The 26116-nt window shown below is 43.6% G+C and overlaps 1 protein-coding gene across 1 annotated transcript in view; it reads left to right on the forward strand.

Moving 5' to 3' along the window:
* FBXO38 (F-box protein 38) overlaps positions 1 to 26116 on the forward strand; it is a 226997-nt gene that overhangs the window by 104612 nt on the left and 96269 nt on the right. Inside the window, exons 16-18 of the mRNA XM_078652963.1 lie at positions 16000 to 16100; positions 16556 to 16658; positions 18111 to 18277. Coding sequence (XP_078509089.1) covers positions 16000 to 16100; positions 16556 to 16658; positions 18111 to 18277 — 371 coding nt within the window. The remainder of the gene's footprint in view (positions 1 to 15999; positions 16101 to 16555; positions 16659 to 18110; positions 18278 to 26116) is intronic.

Genomic DNA, 26116 nt, shown 5'->3' on the forward strand with positions numbered 1-26116 from the left:
TGTAACCAGATTGTGGTGTGGTGAGGCATTTAGGAATTTGCTCAATGTAGGAGCAGGTCTAAGCTGCAATGCAAGTTGTTTCGGAGTCACAGTAACAATTCAGCAGATGCTTCTTTTATGTTTTTTTTTAAATTAAGGATTTGTTTTCTTAACTAACATGAGGTCTGATATACTAAAAACTAAATAAAATGTGCGTCTGCTAAAGAATTCTATGAATGACCTGTGTGCTTTTAGGTTATTTTTAAAATTCGGAGTGAGTGGCAGTCGGACATGTCTCATGAATGTAAATGGAAAAAAGTCACAAATTGCGACTCACTACGATTGGTGACCATTGAAGGGGTGGTGGTCTCATAGGGTCAGCAAATTACCATATCTGTGATTGCTTTTCAATAAGAAAGGAGAAGGTGCTGTTCTATTTTTTTTATTTTTTTTATTGTTTTAAAGTAAGTAATGGTCCTCTGGACCACTGCCTATTTCCAACAAACCTTTTGTCTACCATACTTTTACAAATGACTTACCACTCCAACTTGGGAATCATAGAAATTTCAGAGTTTTGTGACCAGATTTTGGTCACATCTCGTATCGAATTGCTATTTGGATGGAATTTTCTCAGCATGCCTCTTCTGTAGGAAACTGGCCTTTTTAGGTAATGACCCAAAATGAGGTACACTACGCAGAAAGTTCAGACAACCCTTAAAGACTAACAGGACTCAAATTAATAATCCCAAATGCTCTTTTATGGTAGTGTAGGCGAGCAGTGAAGGCTTAGCAGAGGGTTGTGTTAAACATTTGTTTTACACCCACAGTCAATAAATGAGCTGCACACTCAAGAGGAAACTATAGACTAATTTAGATAAACAAGTAGGATTTTAAAATTATTTTTAACACCAAGATCTTCAGAATTAGGTAAGTCTTTTTTGAGTTATCAATTTTTACAGTCAAGCCAAAATGTGCTTTTACACAGCAATTCTTTCAGCAGGGCACCCTTGTTGATGGCCACTCTGGTGCGGAAGTCCCATGTCGGCAGGTCGCTCTTGATGGTGTTGATGTCCAGGCTGAACACTAAACTAGCCTTGGTTGCTGCAAGGGGTCCAGTGCCTCGGGTATTGTTGCAGGGCTGCTCTTGGGGGTCCTGGTGTCTCCAAACTTGGTGTGCGGATGGATCTGACCCTCAGGATGAGTCGGGTTGCACAGCTGCAGGATGAGTGAAGTTGTCGCAATTTTTGGAGCAGGCAGGACCTGGACTCGTTCTATTCGCTTAAGGGTGCACCATTCCACTTTTTAGGGCGAGCTGACGTTAGCATTCATGCAAAGCATGAATGCTGTCAGCTCGCCAACTAATGCTATCCGTATTTGGGAGAGTGGACACCAAAGTGTCACGAGCTTTCCCAGTGTCGGATTTCACCGCGGGAGCGAGCGCGCTTGCGCAGACCTTGCATGCAAACACGGCGCGCACACTGGGACACACAGGCGCGCGCGCGTACACACACACACACACATACACACGCTGCAGCCCCACTCACCGGGACTTCTACTCCGCAGGACTCTTCCGACGTCAACGGGCACAGGGACACCGGCACTCCGCTCCTTGGCTTCCCGGGCGGACGCCGGCTGCACGCAGGGCTCTCCTCTCTCTGCACCGGAGCCATGCGCCAGCCACTGCAGCCTGCCTCCTGGGAAGCTCCGGTCGCGTGTCCGGCCCCGCCCCCGTCCCAACAAAGGTTGCCTGGCTTCCTGTTGAAGCCGGGCTGCGGCGGTGAGTTTGTTTTATATATGACGTAGTTTTGCTTTTCACTTTGCTTTTCTGCCTTTCAATTTGTTTTCTTCCTTTTCTTTTTGCTTTTGTTTTGGAAGGGAGAGAATGCACTTCTGCGCATTAATTACTGCACTTGTTTAACAATGTAACCGTGTGATCCTGGACAAATTACTTCATACCAGTGCTCTTGGCGGCCAGTGGAACACCATCTTACAGGGGTGAACTTGTATTAATACTGTGTCTTGTTCTCCTGATAGATATCTGCTTAGTCTCGGTACTGAGGTTGTCCGTATCTAGGATTAGAGAAAAGACTCTTCCATGCAGAGGCTTCTGTTCTAAATCTTTTTATTTTGTACTTTTATTTGGTACACTCTGTGAGTGCAGGGTTAGCGCCTTCCTTATGTTGTGCGGTGCCAGGTACTTTTATGCGCGCTCTTTGGTCTGTGTTCTTGTTTGCAGAGCTTGCATGTATCCTGACCTCTGGAATCGGGGGTGTATCAGACTGCAGTCTTTGTCTTGGAATGGCTCATTGACAGAGCAGGAGGAGATTGGCCGATGTGGGCCCTGTACTTGACAGGCTCGCGCACTGACAAGAACGGCTTCAAAGGTTAAAATTCATTCAGTGCTCTGCACCTCAGGGTCATGTGAACGACCCCTGCGGGTACAGATGCCTCCTTCCGAGGTCTCTAGCAACAAGTCCGGACTAGTCTTGTTGAAGACGGACTGCACTGAAGAACTCCGGCACATGAATAGTCAGTCCCTCAAAACCATGTCGGAAAGCGCACGCATGGAAATGATTTCTATTCAGTGCAATGCAAGATTACCACTTCCCTAAAAATATTTCTTTCTCCACTATCATATTAAAATATAATAGCATTTCATGCAATATTTCCTTGTAACCATTACAAACAGTGCAACATAGTTTACAGACTATTGCACATGTTTACATAAACAGGTAGGTACGTTTTATGAAAATAAAATTGGTGTCTTGCATGCTGCTTTCCACACGAACATATTCTCCCATCTGGAAGCCCCCCCCCCCCCTCCCCCACTGCATACATGTGGGGCGCACAGTGTACAATACCATAAAAAAAAGTGCTCCCAAAGGAGCAATCTCGCATATTAGTCTTGGGCACACACAAGCCCTTGGTAATTTGTGTTTGTAACAGACTTTCTCCACAAAGAGGGACAAAATAAGGTGCTGGCACGCATCAGAGCCATATCTCCACCACTCTCTCTCCCGTTGTGTGTGCTAGCCCGAGCCGAGACAGCTCCCAGGGCTGGCGACTGTCTGATTGCAGCCGCACCCGAGTACTTCAAAGGTCGGTGAAAGACACTCAGTTGTTAACGAGGCTTCGCAGTGTTGTCACCCTTTTTAGAGCCCCTGCATCTCCGTTCTGAGGGGAGCGGGGAGCCACGTAAATACAACACATATTGCCTTACAAACGCTATAGGTGTCACATTTGCAAAAGTTAAAACTATTGGCACTATTAATTTCGCTATTTTCAAAACCAACACATAAATAAAAAATGTCATTTACAGTACCAATAGCTCAAACTTTCCTAATGCGAGACCTATTGCATTGCAAATGCTTGTTTTTCATTGATGGCAAAGTGCATGTACATTGTTTCACCCAAAGTGTCATTCACAGGCACCACATGTGTAGGACCTGAATCCGAAATCAGCAGCCACAACATCAATGTACCTGTCTTATCTTTCACACTATTCAGTCTTTGCCTGTACACTCTCTGCTTAGATTTCTGCAAGAGGTCTATTGATGAGCAGTTTCTTTTTGCCATCTAATTCTGATGCAGCATCATGGCCTAACACCATCTGTCTTTTCATTTTTGTTATTTTCTTCTTTCATAGTAATATGTTTGGTCTATTAGAAGTTAGTTTTGCTAGTGCAAATTCCAGTATCAGCAGCTTCAGTACATCACAATCTGGATCTCATTATGCGTGAACTTGGGCAAAAATTTGTCACCAAGGCACCTTCTATCGCAACCATTTTGTAATACATCCAGGTGTAAGCTCCAGGTGGGAAATATAAATTTAACCCACCCACACGTGCTCACAATGTGGAGAGAGCAATACACAGGATATACCCTTCCATGGTCCTGTGTGTGCACTATATTGTGCATGCATTATTTTATAAGTAACGCGTCATCTAGCTTAATACATGTTCCATGAACTGCTAAATAAAAGGATTACACCCCTCACTTTAATGTTGTACTTTCCAAACGTTTATGAACATCTGTCTCTTCAGTGATCTGGACTTATGATGTTTATATAAAACATCTGGTAATTTCCTGTCTTCTTCCTATCTGTTATACACCGAAAATCCTCTATCCACAAAGTAAGTTCTCCCACATATTATGTTTGCAAAGTACACAAAATCTACCAACGGTTTGTGTTAAATAGGATGCATTATCAACTGTTACCCTTTCTCCTAAAGTCTGCATAGTCTGCATTCAAGCACGTTTATCAAAATACCAGTGGTTGCAGCACACCTCAGAAAACCAATGTATTCATGTGTATCCCTATCTAGACCATTAGCTGTTAAGGGTGAGGACATTAAAGCAGTGCAAGAAATTTCTGTTAAAGGTTGGTCATCTTTGTTACCACTTATGGTTTTGGATAATTTGGAAAAATCCATCCCCTTCCCCAGAGATTCAAAATACTTTCATGAGGGTAGGGATCTGTGCTCTAAAAGCAACTGCATATCCGATGAAAATACAACATTGGAAGGACAGGCTTAGCTTTACCGCAGATCTCTATCTCCGATGGTGAGAACAGTGATCACGCTGCTGTGCATGATGGCTGTATGTGTATAATTGATCCCAAACAATGGTTACAAGTGAAACACCTTCAAGAAAGGTTGAACAATCAGTGGCTCACAAACTAAAGGGAAATGGTAGGAACCAGTGGTTCTCGCAGAAATACACCAAGGTATTAAAGTGGTAGACCACAGAAATCATGCGGAAGGAAGACCTCTCAATTTATTTGTAACAGGCCATCATAACAATGTAAAATATATTCATCACAGATCTCTGACAACTGAAATTAAGAGTGATATGGTTCAACCAAGAGGCTAACATGCAATCCAGTGCCTGGAGGTATAAATATTTTCTTAGCTCTGAAGGCATGCCAGGGCCAAGAGCAAGAGAAGAGTCCAAATTCTTACAGAGAAAACAACTGCTATGTTTTACCTAATCAAGCAGGAGTGACAGTTCAGTTTTCACTGTTCAGAATAGCTCAGTACATTTGCAAGTTGTCAATAGCAATACACACACAATTAATAATACACCATGTGCAAGGAGTTGATAACGCCCAGGCAGACTAGCACAGTAGAACACAATGGTTCATACACGCCCAATCAGCCCTGGAAGAGATATATGATCTCAAGAAAATGCACCTTGGAAGCCATACCCATACCCATACCATACCCTTTGGCATTGCTTATTCTTTAGATACATTGCATTAATTAAAAAGAACCGTAATGTCGCTTTCTGAACCATCCCTGACCTTAATCCATTTAACATCTTTCTTCTCACCAAGCCCTTAAGGATGGTAACTCGTGGTCTCAGTCAGCAGACCGTGATGATTTTTTTGTTCTGCCCCAATAACACACAATTAACGCCCAGGCAGACTATCTCAGTTGAGCACAATGGTTCATACACGGCGAATCAGTGCTGGAAGAGATATATGATCTCAAGAAAATGAATGTTTAAATTAATTAGCCTCTGGCAGAAGGCACTTTTCGAAATAAATGTTGGAAGGGACACGTGAACATTGTAAGATGGTTAATTTAGTTAACAATATTCATATTATCATAACAGGCGGATTATAGATCCAGTGCTATAGTAAAAAGGAACGTGATGTGGTGAGTGAAGGAAATATTTTTTAGAATATACATCGCATTGTCAACATGAGCGAAACTCATTGATACTTTTTTCTTTTTTTTTTAAATTAAGGAGTTTAGTTGTAAAGGGGTCGATCGCGTTTCAATCTCAAGAAATTGAGATCTTCATCAGGACAGAGTTGTGATCATGTAGTATTCAGCAAAACAAATCCTGGTCGTGCACGGCATTTGGAATGGTTGGTGCCTGAGAGAGATAAGCCTTCGATTATCATTAAGGGACCACCCACCTAGGTGTGGTCTAGGAGCTTCGGTGGCCCGATGGCTTGAGTAAGAGGGAGACTCCAATTATCAGGAGGCTTAATTGGAAGGAGGGGAGTCAAGCCCCTGTTAAGGTAATAGCTGAGTAACCACCGCAAAGTCGGTGTTGCAGGAATTGATTAGTATTCTGCTGCTTAGTCAGAACTCCTAGACCACTCCTACGTGATCTAGGACGCTTCACGCTGCAAAATAAACCAGTTACTTACCAGTAGTCATGGTTTTGCAGCTCTAAGATCTTCGAGATTCAATAGGCCAGCCTCCCCTTTTCCCAAAAAGAGCGGCTATAGTGAAATCAATTACAAAAATAAATATGAAAAGATGGTCAAATACTGTGGCATTCTTGGCTTACCGTCGGCGTCCTGCCAAGGCTCTACCTATGTCTACACCCACTAAACTTAGAACAAGCATTGGAAATGCAATAGGTCTCGCACCATTAGAGTTAGTGCTTTTAGAATTGTTTATGGGTTTTTTTTGTAAATGTTTAGCATTTTTGTTTCCTGTAGCCAATGCTAAAGAATTACAAATAAAAAAAGCCATAAACATTTCTTAAAGCTCTAACTGAAATGGTCTGAGACCTATTGCACTGTGTGAGGGTGAGGGGTTGAGGATGAGTGAGGGTGAGGGTGAGAGTGGGTGAGGGTGAGTGAGGGTGAGGGGTTGAGGGTGAGTGAGGGTGAGGGGTTGAGGGTGAGTGAGAGTGAGGGTGAGTGAGGGTGAGTGAGGGTGAGTGAGGGTGAGGGGTTGAGGGTGAGTGAGAGTGAGGGTGAGTGAGGGTGAGGGGTTGAGGGTGAGGTGTTGAGGGTGAGTGAGGGTGAGGGTGAGTGAGGGTGAGGGTGAGTGAGGTGTTGAGGGTGAGTGAGGGTGAGGGTGAGTTAGGGTGAGGGGTTGAGGGTGAGTGAGAGTAGTTGAGGCTGAGTGAGGGTGAGTGAGAGTGAGGGTGAGTGAGGGGTTGAGGGTGAAGGTTTGAGGGTGAGGGTGAGCACACAAGCTTAGGAGTATGTCTTAGCACAACTTGCCCTCACCAATCACCTTTCACTTCTCAGGGCCTATGGACTTTCAAGGCTACAGATAGCATCTGCCATGTGCCTTAGAGGAACATTTATGTTTTAAAAATGTATTTGACAAATAATTATCGATCCATAGTTCAGCGCCGGCGAGATTATGCATTTTTGATATTTTTTGTTGCTGCACAGGCACTCGTGAGCATCATCTTTACCAGACTATACTATGGGTGGGCCGAGAGTTAGGCAGTCCAGGATCTGGGTGTTGCCATTTTAGAATGGCCCCTTACTTGCCAACTGATGGAGAATTGTTGGGTGGTCTCACTACTACTCGCTGATCTTGTAATTCATGCTGTAATACAAATGAACACTAAATAGCTTTTTATTCACCATCTCAGCAAGAGGCCAACAATTGAATAAGCAGAGTGTGAACCCTTCAGTGAACAGCACCAGTGTAAGTTGTGGATGACTTGAGGATTGTCGCTCATATTTTAACAGATTCGTAACTATTTCACATACATCTTTTTAGTACGAAAGATTCGCTGTTTTTTATTTTCTCATCTCTGATGCATTTTACTTGTTTCTTTTCATTCCTGCATAAACCATAGAGCCAACTCGGCACAAACGTGTTATAATGTGGTCAGAGGGAGGGGCACTAGATGACGAGATGTGGACTACCGCCACATTATGCAAGCTTGCCAGAGCCTCTGTGCCTTGTGGTAAACTACAGCTGTTCTTGAAGTGCTCAGAGCTGCTTCTTCATTCAACGTAAGCCATCGCTTCACTCCAATGAGAGCATCTGAGCATCCTGAAATTGACGTCCTTTGCATAATAAAAGTGTTTACATACCTCAAGCTTCTTTCTCTAGGATTCTTTCTGTAGGATTTCCTTCTGTTTCCTGCTCAATGGTTTCTTCAATGAAATGTTCTTAATTGCTTGTTTCTTTGCTGATTTTTTGGAGAGCAGAACTAGAGCACAGCTTGTAGCTACTCCTTTCAGTCTTTCGTCATATTTCAGTTACTGGTGCGTGTACTGCATCATTGAGGCACACGGCCCTGGTGCTGGGTGTGCAGGGTCGATTTTTACATTGACACAAACATGGGAAATAAGTGGTGCAAATTGAAATTATACTGTTTTCGTGCATGCTATTTAAAAAACAAAAATACGCTATTCCCTCAAAGTTATTACCAGCAAAATAACGAGAGTGTAGTTTGCACAAAGCTCTAAAATAGCACTGGAAACAAAGACAAGTGAAAGCAAGTTGCGGTAAAGCGGGTTTGGGCTTTCATTTAATGTTATTCCCGAAATGTGCTCCAGGCAACACGTTAATCTCTTTGTACGTCGTGTTTGTGCTGCATATTTGGAGGCTTGACAATAACATGCTAGTTGGGGCTGAGCAACACCAAAATGGTTAAAGGGACTGTAAGAAGGGACGGTGCAAGGAAAACAAACTGCGAGGGGCGGAAGGAAGGAGACAATGTAAAAAAAATTCAAATGAAAAGAAGCGAGACGGGTCAATTACATGTTCCCTCCAAGCGCAATGCCGCTGCCAGCAGCGGCAGAGCAAGAAAGTCAGCACAAACAAACGGTGCGAAGAGGTGGCTCAACATATAACGATGCCGACTTTGGAGAAGGAGAACAGGGTTCGAGCCTCAGCGTGGGCGGCATCATTAATTATAAATGAAATAAACTGAGATCTCCTGCATATTAAATATAAATAAATAAACAGCGTGCGTGGGGTGAGGGCAGGAAGCTGCCAGCTATTTAAAAAACAAAAATACGCTATTCCCTCAAAGTTATTACCAGCAAAATAACGAGAGTGTAGTTTGCACAAAGCTCTAAAATAGCACTGGAAACAAAGACAACAAGTGAAAGCAAGTTGCGGTAAAGCGGGTTTGGGCTTTCATTTAATGTTATTCCCGAAATGTGCTCCAGGCAACACGTTAATCTCTTTGTACGTCGTGTTTGTGCTGCATATTTGGAGGCTTGACAATAACATGCTAGTTGGGGCTGAGCAACACCAAAATGGTTAAAGGGACTGTAAGAAGGGACGGTGCAAGGAAAACAAACTGCGAGGGGCGGAAGGAAGGAGACAATGTAAAAAAAATTCAAATGAAAAGAAGCGAGACGGGTCAATTACATGTTCCCTCCAAGCGCAATGCCGCTGCCAGCAGCGGCAGAGCAAGAAAGTCAGCACAAACAAACGGTGCGAAGAGGTGGCTCAACATATAACGATGCCGACTTTGGAGAAGGAGAACAGGGTTCGAGCCTCAGCGTGGGCGGCATCATTAATTATAAATTAAATAAACTGAGATCTCCTGCATATTAAATATAAATAAATAAACAGCGTGCGTGGGGTGAGGGCAGGAAGCTGCCAGATATGGAAATACCAGCATCAAAGAAAACAAGACGGAGGGAAGAGAGGGGAGAGGGGAGGGGGGAGGAGAAATGCGACACGGCGGGAAGGGGCAGGCAGGATGACTCAGGGGAGGGGGCGGAGCGGGGCAGAGCGGCATGTGGGTGTGAAGAAGCCGGGCCTTTGAAGTGAAGCTAAGCTTCACTTCAAAGGTGTCGGAGGAATGCGGGCGGCTGTGCACGCGCTTTTAAGCTCAATGCACATGCGCATTGAGCTTAAAAGTCACGGGCACTGCAAGGAATCGCCACGATTCCTTGCAAGTTAGATAAAGAGTAGATGAGCCCCTATAGTCTCGCTTGCTCGATGCGCATGCGCATCGACAGGCGAGACCTAAAAATGTTGTAATTTTTTTTGTTGCACTATAGTACCTATGGACCCAGCCCCTAGTTGAAAGGTATGTTGAAGAGAATGTAAATCTATAAGATCTTCAAGCTTCAAAAGCCACTCGGCGTGCGTCACATGAACGCACTGCCATCCTGTGAATGGAATCTCTGCCTCTCATTGTCTTCGTGGTCACTTGGTGGGTGCGCTGGTCCAGCTGGTATCCGAAATGAAGACTAACAGCAAGAATGACAGTCGAGGATTAGCAGTAAAAAAGAAACATCATTTACAATGCAACGGTCTCGGCATTGCAAAAGTTAGAGCTATTAGCATTGTAAATGAATGCGAGTTTAAGGTCTTGACATTGTAAATGACAAGGTATTTTATTTATGTTTTAAAAACCGAAACATAAATAAAAGTCATTGTCATTTACAATGCCAATAGCTCAAAGTCGCGTAATGTGTATGCCAAACTACATTAGCCTCCTCACGAGTGCCCTTTCACTTAATTGTTTACTAATGAAAGCCCTGGCATTTTTTTTTTAACAAATTAAGCACGGGTGGTGTCCGTGTGTGCATGGCAGTGGTGGTGTCCGTGTGTGCATGGCAGTGGTGGTGTCCGTGTGTGAATAGCAGTGGTGGTGTCCGTGTGTGCATGGCAGTGGTGGTGTCCGTGTCTGCACGGCAGTGGTGGTGTCCCGTGTCTGCACGGCAGTGGTGGTGTCCGTGTCTGCACGGCAGTGGTGGTGTGCGTGTCTGCACGGCAGTGGTGGTGTGCCTGTGTGCACGGCAGTGGTGGTGTCAGTGTGTGCACGGCAGTGGTGGTATCCGTGTGTGTATGCCAGTGGTGGTATCCGTGTGTGTATGGCAGTGGTGGTGTCCGTGTGTGCATGGCAGTGGTGGTGTCCGTGTGTGCATGGGAGTGGTGGTGTCCGTGTGTGTATGGCAGTGGTGTTGTCTGTGGGTGCATGGCAGTGGTTCATGCATCATCAAAATTATTAATTCATATAAATAAGGTCACCATAAATTGCACATTTAAAAAGCTTTGACTGTAGCTCACAGAACAAGGTGAATTCTCACATGGAGTATGGGAGTGTAGCGCAATTCCTAGCTTTTGTGGCAAGTAGGTCAGGGATCTGATGTTGTGGAAGGCAGTTCACCCGGACCCAAAGAACTGCATTATTAGGCCTCCTGGAAAAAAGTTTTCGCATTTTGGGCTGTTTATTGCTAAGAGGTGCACTGCGCTGAACAGGTGTATATAGGACGCTCCTGAGGTAGCGCTTAGACCCATATGCAGCAAGAGAGGTATATTATTTTGCAAACTTCATTTTGTCAGGCCGTTTCTTGCTTAAATAAGAAATGTGTGTGGCTTGTGGATGTCTAACATTATCATGCATGAGCGACTTCTATGCTTAGTTTTACCTGCTTTCATTCATGTGGTCATCCATGGTAAACCCAAGTTATACTATACTGTACCCACCACTCTGGATCGTTTTGGCATAGTGATGGTGCACGTGCTATTTCTTCATGTTGAACATCTAGTTTTGGAAATGCCAATAAAGCTGTTTATTAAAAGAAATAATAAAATGAACAGTGCCCCTGTTAGGGCAAGGCAATGGAGCCAGTAAGCAGCGGCCATCTTATCCCCCAGATGCCCGGCATGTTGTGGCAGTCACTGTCACGTACATCACACATGTATACGCGCTGACAGTTGTGATTCTTAAAGGTCCCATTTTACGGTTCCAAACAAGAGCTGAATCTCAGAGATGACCTCACTCAACGAGCTACATTCTTTACGAGTTGGCGTTCACATCAATAAGACTAGGTGTAAGGAACACTGAACACACAACGCCAAAATCAAAATGTAAGGCAGGCCATTAATTCAGTCTTAGGCTTCGAATGGGACCTAGCAATGTTCTTGACTGGCAGGACTCTTGCGCCAGTCTCCTCTTGCAGGACCATGTTAACACCTCATCCACGAACACAGATTGATAAGAAATGCACATTAAAGCAGGAGTGATGCAATTGCCTGGGAACTGAGAATAGCATAATGTTTTGATTCCAGATGACGCGAGAGAGAAAAAAAGGCAGTATCAGACTCCTGTCGCCGTTTAAACGTGGAACCAGCTGTTGACTGTGGCACAAAATGTGATTATATTCCAATTCATGAACGTATGCTTTGCGAGGTCGTGGCTCGAGTGAGTAGCAGTGATTAAAAATCAAATTTAGCAATGTGGAAACAGCGTACTGAATGTTTTTGGTACGTGGGGCAACCTAGAACAGCACATACTTGACACAAGACAACTAATTATCTAACTGCAAAGTCAACCGATCGGCGGCGGATGAAGAAAAGAAGCCAGCTTGAAGGGGCAGCCATGTGTGTGTTATCAGCGCCGCGCGCTGGTATGCAGACTCCCCTTGCATACCAGCAGGCGCGCGTCGCGATCCGGGCTGCATTCGCATGCTCTGGATACAAGACCTGGCCGCGCGCACAACGTTATCCTATGGGGAAACGCTGCGCGCGGCCAGGTCTTGTCTCACTTCGGCGTCTCAGACTGCTGAGACGCCGACAATAGTTCTCTGGCGAGAACGCGCTTTCAGCTCGCTATAGCCGAGCCCTAAATTGACCGTGTCAGTGTCTAGAGAGCGAGTATATTCTTGGCTTCGCTTTACTCATAGTTAGCGGTGCGATTACATGAGAAGAGTGAAATTGGAAGAGTGGGCGATCTGTATTGAAAGGGACATAAAAGCAAGAGTCATAGAGTAATGACAACTTCCCCTCAGATTTGGACAAAGAGATCATGACAGACTGGGACGGGCAATGATCGTTCTCTGGTGACTGCTGCCCCCAGGGAGAGCGCAGGGAAACTCTTGCCACAGAGCCAGAGTGGCGAAACATGGAAGCACCCAAACTACTTTAGGAGATTACAGCTACATGGTGCTTATGGCCTAGTACTTCAAATTGGGTGAGGACTTCGGGTGAGAGGTCGCTCACCGGAGTGAAAGACTGTAGTTTTTGTTTTATAATTATACACAGTTTTGGTAGGGGGGGAAGTGGGTACCTCGTAAAGTGTGGCTCAATGGTTAGAGCGGCAGACCCTGATGCAGTAGTCTGGCCGGGACCAGGGTTCAATTCCTGCCTTGGCGGGTCTCGGGCTCAATTTCCTCGGACCTGATAATTCTCGCCTCGGTGCCTATTCTAATCATGAGTCCCACTCTGCACCTCTGGGCAATAGCTTGCTTAATGTCTACAACGGCCCCAACAACGCTGAGGATGCCTGACTTCACCTTGTGGGTGCCTAGGAGTGGGCTCCTCACAGGGAAAAGCCAGGAAGTGTTCCTCGGCTGTATTCGTACAAGCGCCGAGATGCCTACGGGTAGTCGTGCGCTATACAAGTGCGTAATCATTTCTTCATCATCATTTCATTTCATTTCATTCTGCTATTGTATGGAAAAGGGGAGGTGAGTGTGTAGTGTTTGTAGTGTTACTGGTTACCGTAGTGTGTGTGTTTGTCAATATACTCTGTGGGAGTGTAAGGTCTCTCAATATTTAACCCTGATTACCATAGTGTGTGTGTTTGTCAATATACTCTGTGTGAGTGTAACGTCTCTCTCACTATTTGACCCTGATTACCATAGTGTGTGTTTGCCAATATTCTCTGTGTGAGTGTAAGGTCTCTCTCGCTATTTGACCCTGAGTTTAGGGGTAGAGTATCACCCCTAGTTTTCCTGTAGCCTTTGGTTTCTCAACAACTGATTTGTGGTTATTTGTTGACATGATTGTGTCGGTTTCCCGCACTGTTTGGATTGTGTGGGTGAAAGGGTTTTCCCTGTTTGGGCTACGTTAGGAGAAGACACCTTCTTATGAAGCTTCTCTGTATGTACCTTTATAGAATACCACCCCTAGTTTTCCCGTAGCCTTTGGTTTATCAACCACTGATTTGTAGTTATTTCTTGACATGATTGTGTCGGTTGCCCGCACTGTTTGGATTGTGTGGGTGAAAGGTTTTTCCCTGTTTGTGCTATGTTAGGAGAAGACACCTTCTTAAGAAGCTTCTCTGTGTGTACCTTTATATGAGATTGTCACCTGTGTGGGTGAAAGGTTTTTCCTGTTTCGACTGTGTTAAAAGCAGACACCTTCTTACGAAGCTTCTCTGGTTTTACTTTTGAAATGTTTGACTTGGATTTTAGTATTGTCTAAGCCTGATGCTTTTCATGAAACTCTTTCATTTTGATTCTTGGTGTGTGAATTCGTTGGCTTAATGAATTGTCATGCATTTCATTTATTTGATATGTTCCTTGATTCATTTACTCAACGTCTTTTCATGCATCTCTTATATCTAATGTATTTTCTATTTTGATTGCCTTATGTACTTTCCATTGCTTTCATTGTTTTGGTTTCCTTAGGAAGGGGGATGTGTTATGATCTACTGTTTGTCTTTCCCCTTTGCCTATGTATCTCTTTCCTACTGCTCAGCCAGAATGAGTGTTGGTGTGCTTGGAGATGTCTGGAATGTTGGATGATTGATGATGTCGTGGAATGCATGGGTGCCTGGTGAGTTTGGGAGTGTCATTTGGAGTGTGCAGGCTAAACGCAGGGAGGTTGCTCTTGGTGGGGCATCACCTGGACTTTACATCTTCCAGTAACTTATTTGAAGCTGTAATTTTATCAATAAATCTACAATATACTTATATACCATCTGGCTACAGAAGATCTTTTATTTACAACAATATGCAACAATGTGGTATCCTATTTGTATACCCCCATATTAGGTGCCTACATATATTCAGAAATCCCCACTATGCCACGCTTGTGTTTTTGTGCATTGGTCTGAGACGGCACTCTTTGCTGTCTAATGTGAGCAGGTCGATCCTAGGGAAATGTGTCCATTAGCAGACGTGTAACAGGGCCTGGTTGATGCGTCATGCCAGAAAATCACTTACTCCTTTATAACATATAAGACCTGTTATGATGGGCTTTGCTGGCTCAGCGCAGAGCCCAGCACCTGGTTTTATACATACAGTGCTGCGCTTCTCCTCACTTTACGTCCTTGCGTCCCTCACTACTGTTCTCCTCACTCTACGTCCTTGTGACTCACGCTGCTCTTCTCCTTACTCTCCTTCCTGCTGCCTCATGCAATCTCACTCTCCCTCCTTATGCCTCATGCTGTTCTTCTCTTTCAGTGTGCCTCATGCTGCTCTCCTCCTCACTCTCCTTACTTGTGCTTCACGCTTCTCTTCTCACACTCCGTCATTGTGCCTCATGCTGCTGTTCACCTCCTTAATCTCCTTCCTGATGCTTCATGGTGTTCCACAAATAACAATTATAATCCAACTCAAAATATTCCACTACACATTACATACATACACTCCATAACACATGGGTACAAAACATTGCCATTTACAACAAGAAAAGCTCAAAATCAAACAAATGCGAGACCTATTGCATTTCCTATGCTTGTTTCAACAATCGGACCAGAAAAACGGCAGCCATAAAAACAGCCTCTAGAGGGCACTTCAGTCCCAGCTGTAGCGTAAAAAGATACAACATCGGGAGTGCTGTAAAACCAGGTAATATTCTGGGGCGATTATCTTTTTTTTTACCCTACAAACTTAGCGTCGGCTTACTTGAGGGTGAAGGGGAGCAGCTGCACTCCTGCAGCACCCCCATACTCTCTTGGTATTGTTGTTGGAGCCCCTGCCATTCATGGCCTCTTCATTGCCAACACGTTGGACTGAGCAAAGCCCCTCGGGCATTTTTGGGCAGTCACTCCTGGAAGCGTGAATAGTTAGTGAATCAGGCCGCATTCATTTTCTGTTTTTGCGTGGCCTTGCGCGGCTTTCCTTTTTTGCCTTTGTTTATTTCCTTGGGTGTGCCTGGCTTAAAGAGTGAGGTTGTTGGAAGGAATCCTGGGCAATTGGAAAGAGTTCACATTCTGTTTGGATCTAATTAGTACGCGCTCTTCTTGGTCCTAACAAAACATTTTTGGTTCACCTGGCAGTGTGTATCAGTCTACTAAGTCTATGTGTGTGCAATCTGAGTTATTGTCATGGCAATGGATGACTGTCTTCAATGAGCAAGAGTTCTAAAATTATTTATTTTTGGGCGAAGTTGAAGAGCAATAAAATGCCTATGTATACAGTGAACAAACATTGCAGAAGATGCATGGTTTAAAAAAATCTATTTCTACAATAAAAAACAATGGATTAATAATATATGATTTAGTTGCACTAATTAACAAAAAGCTACAGAGATTCTGATGAGGGTTGCAGTCATAGCTGGTCTTCAACTGACTGATATTGAGTGCCTTATTTCACATTTGTAGATGCAACCACGCCAAAACCTAGACCGGCACTAAAGAGGAAACGTACCGCAGATAAGTCAACGAGCACAAGTGACCCAGTCATTGAAGATGATCACATCCAGGTAGGGACCACACCTTCACATAAATGCTACCTGTGTTGCTTTCCATTTATTCCCCTCACATGTATTTAGATGGTTAGATACTGCCTATACATCAACGTGGCTCTCACATTTGAGTTTGATCTGTGAATTACCAATTCCCTTTTTGTATTACTTCTGGGCCATGTCACCAGACGGGACTCTAACCAAGCCTTTGCACCAATCCTTGCTTTAACATTCACTTGGGTTCCTGTGAAGTATTTCGCCTTCTCCTCCTCCCCAGTTCTTGCTGTTGAGTTATTACTGCGGTCTATAAGATCTCTTCAGTGTGCTGATCTATCTGAGTTGGATGCAGATATGTTTACATGCTACCCCCTCAGTCTCTTACAACTTAACTCTCCTAGATATTCCATTTGCTACAATTATTTAACATACAATTTTCTATTTTTCTGTGCTCATTCTGTATACTTTTTCAACAGGTACTTACTCTTAAATCCAAAAATCTGGTTGGTATAACACTAACAAATTGTGGGATCACTGATCTTGTGCTAAAGGATTGTCCCAAAATGATGTTCATACATGGTAAGTGTGTACCTTCACTTGCAGCCTGTCCAACTGTTAAGTGAAACAACCGTACAGTTCTGTTAAAAGAATCCCCCAGCAAGATATTACTCTTTTTCTTGGCTGCACGCACCAAAGATGGTCTGCAAAGCAAATTTAACAGAAGCACAGTCTTTTTTATTTGAAAAGTTATTAAGCACACGGTAGGCTGAGGGTGAGTTGTTGTAACAACAGAGTAGCACATTAAAAAAAAAAAAGTCAGCACAAACATTAAAAAAGTAACACTAGAAGGCAACTTTAAAATGTAAGCCTTCAAAGGTCAATGGAAGAGTTGAATGTCCTTAACAAGGTAAACGTCAAGCGGAATAGCTGCAGACAGTGTATTTTAGTAGAAAGTGGCACACAAACACTTGGGAGCTTCTAGACATCGAACTGCTTTACTCCAACAGATTTCATGTGTCTTCTTGCACCAAGGAAGCATTAAATAACGAAATAACGAATGGTTTATATAATATACAAGCATAACAGTTGTTGTTAACAAAAGGGAATGTTGGATCATTTATTTAAAGAGATATTTTGTTCTGTTCTGCTTTTTTTCTTTTCTTTTTGTTGTGTTTGGTCATCAAATTGAGTGCATGTATTTGTTGATGCCTCCATTAAAAAAAGGCTCACCCTTGTTACCCTTTTAATCGAGCTATTCTTTGCTGTTAGTCATAGCTAGAGTTAAGAAAATGATCATAGAGGTGTGACCAGTGTTCCCTATCTCAGACTCTTCTAAAATGCCGACTGCTCTTTAAACTAAATCCACATAAAGTTTACGTTGAAATACTAGGCTGTATTGCTTACATGTAATTGTCTGATATGCACCTCCTGAATCTGCTGCTGACCCATATGCACCTCCATGGCATTAGCTTTTTGTTTCCTGATATATGGAAAAGCAAGTCCCTTTCTAAGATTGGACCCATGGGTCCAAACCTTTTACCAGTAGCAAGCAGCAAGTCTGACATAGGCAGACAAATGGCATTAAATGTTCAAACTTCTGCAATATTTTAAGATTTTGCTGCTAAAACTAAAATGGCAGTGTTTAGGACTGTGTCTGAAAGACCTTATAATTTACGGGGGTAAGCCTGTTTTCACAATGTCTGTTATCTCCCCAAGCTATCACATAGTAGGACACCTCCCTTGAACACTTTGCCTGGGTAAACTCCTTCACTCCCACATTTGTGAAGTATAACCAATATTTTTAGCTCTGTTGCTGTGCATCCACAGCTGTAACAAGTGAGTTTAAGACATGGGCTTCACTGAGACATTAGCATTTTTTTCACAATTTCTGATTCAGAGTATTAAATATATTGTCTTCTGACTACATCTGGTTGTGGCATCATGTCATGAGTGGATAGGCTATACATTTGTCCCATGCTTAATGCTTCCTGTTTTAGTAATATCTGATATTTTTATGTGTGCGATCACAAGCTACAAGATGTCGGGTGTTGAAGCACTTGAAGGTGGAGAATGCCCCCATTGTGAACAGATTTGACTACGCACAATGTAAGAAGTTGAACATTGAGCAGGTCCTGGACCAAATTCTCCGGATGCCACCCGAGAGGAACCGCATTGTCTACCTCCGGCCTATGCATCAGGTAGGGTAAATCTTCTTCTTATTTGGGAGGAACCGGCTTTTCTAGAGAAGTACTTCATCCACTTATTAACGAATATATTTGTTAAAACGTATAGGCAGGCCATTACATTTCTTCTCTAGCCAGTATTAACATGGTTAAAAAAACAAGCATACTAGGCGTGGGTTGTAGAAATACTGTACAAATGAATTGTCAATGAAAATCTCTTGTGAGTTGTCCTACCTAATTATGAAGAAAAGAGATGTCTGACTTTAATCGCATCAGAGAACAAACTGTTCTTCCAAAAAGCAAGAGAAAATATTGCTCTTAACCAAATATTTTGCTGTACTTTGTGCTCTGTTTTTAACCATATGTACAATTTACTTACTTTTGGTAATACTCTTTCTGGTTTATACTTAATCTGCATATTCCTCACATCTTGAATGTTCCCCAGGCACCTGAGTGAATTTGGAAAACCTCTCAGTAGTTGTCCTGCACATCAGAAGGTCGCACTGTGTGGCTCCTTGTTGGCTCTGCACTGCCCTAGATGTGACAAAGGAGCCAAATAACCCTTATGTGCTGACATTCGTTTCTCATCTCTTTCCATTTGTGCGCCTTCAAGCTCAGATGTTCTGTGCAACACACTTTTCTAGACCACTCGCAGGCAATCTAAATGGCTTGAGCCCAGTGTTACCTGATTTTTGGCACCGAGACAGGAGAGGAAGTGTTTGGAATATGTACAATCAATGTTCAAGGCTATGTCAAATGGATCTAGAGAGGACTGATCCAAGATGCCCTGTGCCAACAACAGAAAGAGACACCACTTGTGGTCTACCAGACTGACGACTGCTCAACTCATCTGCTCTGGCATTTAAGGACCCTGCTAGGTGGTTGGGTGGGCCAGGTAGACTTTGTCATTACAGCTGCTTCCAGAGACATAGTGCCTCCTGGAACCAGGCCTTGGACTTCACTCCGCCTTTCCTGTTCCAGTACCACATGGAAGTTATGTTGTCCTTGAGGACCTGTAGCAGGCTCCCTTTGATATAAAGCATGTAGGCATTCAGGGCACGCGGCTCACCGGCAGCCTTTGGAGGTTCAAGAGGAGTTAGCTTTCAGCAGAGACCAGTAGCTTTGATCTCAACAACCCCTAAGTTACAACTCAATCCTGCAGCATCTGTCACTGCCATGAGCTCTGGATGTGGGAGGGATAGTAGTCTGATGTATGTCAAGTGAACATCTGCAAACTACTGCTGTAGATCCCAAGCAGTCTGCTGTGAGAACAGTACAGTGTCAGAGTCCATCCTGATGCTGGGCCAACTGGGACCAGAGGTTCCAACGCAGGGTCCTCATCTTATGTTTGACGTAGGAGATAAGTAGGATGCACAAAGCTAGGAGCACCCACATGAATGAGTGTGTGATTTAAGCTTGCTTATGGAAAACTCCAACAATGTCAAGAGGTCGTCCATTGTCTTGAAGTGGTCCACAACTGACTGGCTAGGAGAGCCGCTGCGCCTGGATTACCGCAAGTCCTGGGGGGCATTGTTACTGCCCGCACCTGAGCCTGCATCTGCTGCTACTTAACACATCATCGCCCCTGCTTCGCGGTAACGCACGCGGGCACATGCCGGGTGAAGCCCGGGCCAAGGGCAGGTCCGTTTGAGCCCGTTAAAGGCCGGGAGAGGCTGGGCTGGGCTCACCCTCTAACTTCTGTATCTGTTCAGGTTAGTGGACATTTACGTACTTCTGGCTTACTGCTGTTCATCATTCAGGGTATTCTTCTCCTCCTGTCTACCTGTTTCTTCCTTCCTTGCAGTGGACATGTTTTTATTATAATGAGTACTCGCGAGGGGAAGAGTAAATCTGTGTTCCCTGGCGGGAGCGTCACAGGGACCTTAGATCAATTTCTGATTGGAGCTAACTCTGCCTTAGCCCATGAAATAGCACTGACCGAGCGTCGCCTCTCTCTAGATCTCCCACAAGGTAAACGCTCATCGCTGGGTGGCCTGAAATCTGCACGTACGCCAGTGCATTTATCGGTACTTGAAATTGAGCCTCATGATCCAGCGAGAGGCGCTACCCAGTTACCATTGATCCCCTTGGACCGGTCAATAATAACTGAGGACTCAGTCCATTGGCCACGGAGAATGCTCGTGATGGTGCACCTAGTGGTATAGCCTCACGTATTGCCACGAGATCTGCACCTAAACATAATCCTCCATCTATGGACTTGACGTCGCCAGTGCCCAAAAAGAGGAAGAGGGGAGGAGGCCCGTAGAGGCAGAAAAGTGCAAAAAGGCCAACGTCTAACAGAAATGGTGGGACTGGATCTCCTTTGTCATCAATCCCCATGCCCTCAAGCCTCGGCAACATTGTTCCTAATCAAGATCCACATGGTGTTTTGCCTCCTGAACCTTATGAGGCTTTGCTGACCAAATTGGGGGCCATAATATTGTCATCTTTGACCCCGATCCTGGAGAGACTTACGCTGATTGAGGACAGACTAACAAACTTCGAACTGCAAATTGTACCTGATCTTTGTTCTATTAAGGACATCTTGGGAAAAATTGATTGGCCCGTAACACCTGTCACGAGTGTCTTGTGTAGTCCAGCTATACCAAAATCTAGTTGCGTAAACCCCCTATCGTCTAATACAATCCCCATACCATCTGGTACTAATGACGGGGCAGGAATAGTCCCTGTTGTTGATCCATCCCCCCGGGTGGCCAAGTGGGTGATTGAGGGAACATGTCTAGTGAGTTTGCTCAGCCGATGTTGTAACAAACTGTTATGTCAATATCATGGCCTGATTGGATGAGACCACTTCACCAAAAGGAGTTGTCGATGGTTTTATTCACATCACAGATTATATAACGCGGGCTCTCCCGGTCAATGCAAATAACAGGAAAAAGAATCAAAGAAAAAAAAGGGTTGTTTGACTCAAATTGTACTAAGGCCTATAAAAAGCTTAAGAATGCTCTACACAGCAAAATAACGGATAGGAACGAGATCAGAGAGCACCGGAGAGAATATAAATGTGCCCTAAAAGGGACTAGAGGCATGCTAAGAGCAGATGCATGGATAACCCTGCGTGAAGCCTCCAGTTTAAGATATTCCAGTGCCTTTTAGGGACAAAAATGCAGCGACAATTGAGGTGGCAATTCCAGAACATCAGTGGATAGAGCACTTTTCTAAGTTGTATGATGGGCTATGCTCGGGGTCACAGGACAGTACAATTATGTTCCCTTATGGATCAAGGAAATTTGCTCCACTCTGAGCTAAACAAGGTAAATTCAGCCATTGCTTCAAGTACGAGTGGGAAGGCAGCAAGGCCTGATGGTGTCCCTGTCGATATCTTTAAAGCTAATACCACCTTATGGGGCCCATTGCTGACACAAGTGTTTAATGCCTGTATCTCTGCCGGCCTTGTCTCGACATGGTATGAGTCCATTCTGGTACCAATATTTAAACAAGCATTTACAATACAACTGTCTCCCCTTTGCAAAAGTTAGAGCTATTGGCATTGTGAATGACACATTTTTTATGTATGTGTTGGTTTTGAAAACGGATAAATAAATGGCATTGTCATTTACATTGGCGGTAGCTGAGCAGTAGAGAGTAGTAGTAGTGAGTAGTAGACTAATGGAGAGTAGAGTAGTAGTGAGTTGTAGGCAGTAATAGAGAGTGAGTAGTATAGATTAGAGAGTAGTATAGAGTGAGTAGGAGATAGTGTGTAGGAGATAGCGAGTAGTAGAGAGTGAGTAGTAGAGAGTAATGAAGAGTACTATATAGTAACAGAGGGTAGTAGAGTGAGCAGTAGATAGTGTGAGTAGTAGATGGATTTAGTAGAGTTAGTAGTAGAGAATGAGTAGTAAAATTGAGTAGCGATTGGAGAGCAGTAGTTAGTGAGTGCTAGAGAGTACTAGAGTGTAATAGAGAGTGAGTAGCAGATAGTGGAAAGTAATTGAGTGAGTTGTGAGTAGAGAGAGTAGTAGAGAGTAGTTAGTGTGTAGTAGAGAGTGAGTAGAGAGGAGTAGAGTGTGAGTAGCAGAGAGTAGTAGTAGAGAGTGAGAAGTAGTTAGTAAAGTGAATAAATGATGACAAAGTCATTGAACTGTAACCTCTGTGACGACACACACCACCCACGCTCCATCATCCTTCATTGCTCCTGTGACCCATTCATTGTGCACATTCTCTTTCATCAAAACATATGCTCCACGAACGGCCCAGCATTCCAGTTTACTTGCATGTTTAATGTTATGCCTTTGTAGTTAAAAGCATGGTATTATGTTCCACTGATTTCGATTGCAACCATTTTCAAATATCGACTTGGCTCTTTCAACCCAGCCAAAATTAGAAGCGGGTAACATGATATTTTAAAGCAGCAATGTGCGGGGCACTGGCCTTAACCAGGAACCTGAAGCCACAAAGCAGAGAGAAGCAGCTTTAAAGCAGAGAGATCTGGTTATGGACATGTAATAGCCATTATGTGCCAAACTAGTCTCCCCCACACACAGACACACACACACACACACACACACACATATATCACTGTTGCAACTAGTTGTCGGTGCACGACTTACCTTTGTTGTTACGATGCACAAGCAGTCCATTGCTCTGGCATAGCAGCGACTTGCACGCACATCAGAGTATTTGTCGGTTCTTCGGAGACTCCTTCAGCAAACGATAAACTGAGTGCAAAAATGAGAAGGCTGGTCATCAGAGGCAGCACGCGGGCTTGGCAAGTTCCCCCTCTGACCTAAAGGTGGAAAGCTAATTTGATCATCTGAGCACCAGCTCCGAAGATGTAAGCACCCCAAATCTGGCTCCTAAGCTGCTTTATTTTTTAAATATCGCTGTTTAAAAGGCTGAACCGGGAAGATGACCGTTCAGTCCATGCCGGTTCACAACTGTTGCCTGGGAGGTGGCTTCCTTAATCTACCCCCTGTCAGGATTACTTGGAACATGAGGGTTGCTGAGCGGCTTTTGATTAAATGTTGTGCAGAATGTCCCAGGAAGTGGCTTTCTTTAATCTCATCAGAAAGTGAACAGCTCTTCAAACAGAAAAGGCAGCAAACTTCCACCTGCAGGCGAACACGGCTCCGCTCATGCCTGTTCAGCTACTGCAGCCTGTAAAACAACCGACTTCCTAGAGCAGAAACAAATGGAATCTTCCATGTGGAATTTTAGAGTAGGGGACATTGAAATTCCGAGCACACGGAAGGCGAACATAGTCTTTAAAGCCGGAGGAAGCCGTTAACAAAGTTCACCTTCGAAGCTTCACTTGTAATCGGGTCAGTGAACGTAGTTGTTCCAGCCCAGAAAAAAATGATTCAGTAAGCAACTGAACCAACATGCATTTTTTGTGTCAGATAAATTTTAATTTTAGATTCTACTGACTACCTAAAATATTACTCTAAAAATATTTTAGAACCATATCCAAGTATTATAAGTGTCCATTTCATGCAAAAAAAATGCTAGGAAAGTGGATGGGAATGTGTTGTTGTTTTGTTATGCTGTTTACTTGTTGTGTGCTGCTATACTGTATGGTACAAGTGTGGCACCCACGGACATTTTAAAAGTAAAGTGCGGGTTCTGCGATTATCCCAAAATGAAAGTAATAGAAATAAACATCTATTTCTTTCATTTTGGTATAATCGCGGCACCTGCACTTTACTTTTAAAATGTTTCAATTAAAGTGCGGGTGCCGCGATTATACCAAAATGAAAGAAATAGATGTTTTTTCTATTACTTTAATTTTGGGATAATCGTGGCACTCGCGCTTTACTTGTAACATTTTAAAAGTAAAGCACGGGTGCCGTGCTTATACTAAAATCAAAGAAATTTCTCTTTTAGCCCCGTCCCTTTCAGACTGGCTTGGCCTGACTTACATGTGTGGAAACAGCTTTCTTATCTTCTTTATCTGTTTCGCCCCATAAAGAAGATAAGAAAGCTTTTACCACAAACGGTAGTCAAGGAACCCAGTCTGAAAAGGACGGAGCTAAAAGAGAAAGAAGAACGTCACTGGGACCTCTTCTCCAATGGCTGGCCACCGTTTAGCATGAACGGTGATGCCAGCCAATGGAAAAGAGGGGCGGAGCTTAACCTCACTAGTGAAAAATACTCCAAGTCATTAAATCTCGCCAGTCTTTCGCAGGCTGAGACCTAAAAAGGGGATAGGTCTGACCCGGCCTGTTATCGTCCGATATCTTTGTTGGACTCAACTGTGAAAATTATGGGCCGGGTCATATTAAATAGACTCCAGGATTGGGCAGAGGACCAGTTTGTGATAAGTGATCTGCAGTTTGGCTTACGCAAGAAACTAGGCACTGTTGAGCAAGATAGATACATATTATACTGAATATATACATTAAAGCAAAAAAGGGAGCCCTGTATTTGGCATTTGTCGACTTATCTTCGTCTTTTGACTGCTTGAGGCACAATAAATTGTGGTTAATTCTAGAGGAGCTGGGTGTCGAAGCAGTTTTAATTTCTTTTCTAAGAGAGTTATATTTAGGGGCAAAGGCTAGAGTATGATTTGGGGTGGGCGGGAAATGCACAGGTCCTCTTAATATAAGACGTGGTGTGCGGCAAGGTTGCGTCCTCGCCACGTTCCTCTTCACCTTGTATATAAACGACTTTGAAAAGGTTTTGGTGAAAGAATGTAACGACCTGCCTGTGGCTGGTAAACGCCCTATTCCCGCATTGTTATATGCTGACGATGCGGTCCTAATGGCCCGCACACCACGAGGAATCCAAAGAGTGGTATCCAGCTTTGTAAAGTTTTACAGAACGTGGTCTTACTATTAATTCAACCAAAACATGTATTATAAATTGTAGAGCTGGATGTATTTAGACCAGATCTATTTTTATCGAGGGAAACCGGATCGAAAATACTAAGATACTCTCTTATTTAGGAATTTTATGTGATCGTACGGGGTCATAGGTGCAGGCAGTAAAAACAAGGATATTACTGTATATAAAAACTCTATCTGCACTCGTAAATTATAGTAGGAAACTAGGTACACGCCCCACGGTGGAACCACTGAATATTTATAAGGCAAAAAGAGTTACTGTAGCTTCATATGGAGCGGGTATTTGGGGGTATGCGGATGTAAGCTCCCGTCAGGTAGCTGAAAATACGTTTTTGAGATTTTTCGTTAATGGTCCCTAATGGTACTTCTTTCGTTTGCCACACAGAACTAGGTTTGCCATATTTGGAAGACATCTTAAAAATTCAGCCGGTTCTGCTGTGGCATAGGATATGGACAACAGAGGAAACAAAGTTTAATCCTGGGATCCTATCAGGTTGTACGGGCCTAGATGGAGTGGCGAATATTAGATGGCTGACCTATGTTAAAATGTTTTTATACAATTTAGGCCATCGATAATTGTATGATGATCCGCCCACTATGGCAAGGCACTCTAGGAAAGATCTTAAGAACGAATGCTTATACTATCTGAGCGAACATAGACCAAATGCTGAATTGAGTAAGGTTACGGTACAAGCACACAACCTTACATTAACTACTTTTAAAATGCAGCCATACCTATGCCTTATAACTAACAACTCCGATAAATTCTTATTGATGCGCTTTCGCATCGGGACTCTATATAGATCTCTAAGTTTCCCAACTATTAATGACTGGTCAAAACAGCTATGTAAATGCCAATGTGACGACATTTCTGATCAGTCCACCATAGATGTTGAATTTTTCTGTAAATGTTACTCCGTACAGAGAAAAAGGTGGATTGTTCCAGTCTTAAAAACACTTTGTATGAGGTTGTGTCGCCCAGCTTTTGTGGCTCTCCAACAGTTAGATACAGTATTTGTTGTAGCTTCTGTTTCCGCTTTAAAAACAAGCA

This window comes from Lissotriton helveticus, chromosome 7 (assembly GCF_964261635.1).
Source record: "Lissotriton helveticus chromosome 7, aLisHel1.1, whole genome shotgun sequence".
Lineage (NCBI taxonomy): Eukaryota > Metazoa > Chordata > Amphibia > Caudata > Salamandridae > Lissotriton > Lissotriton helveticus.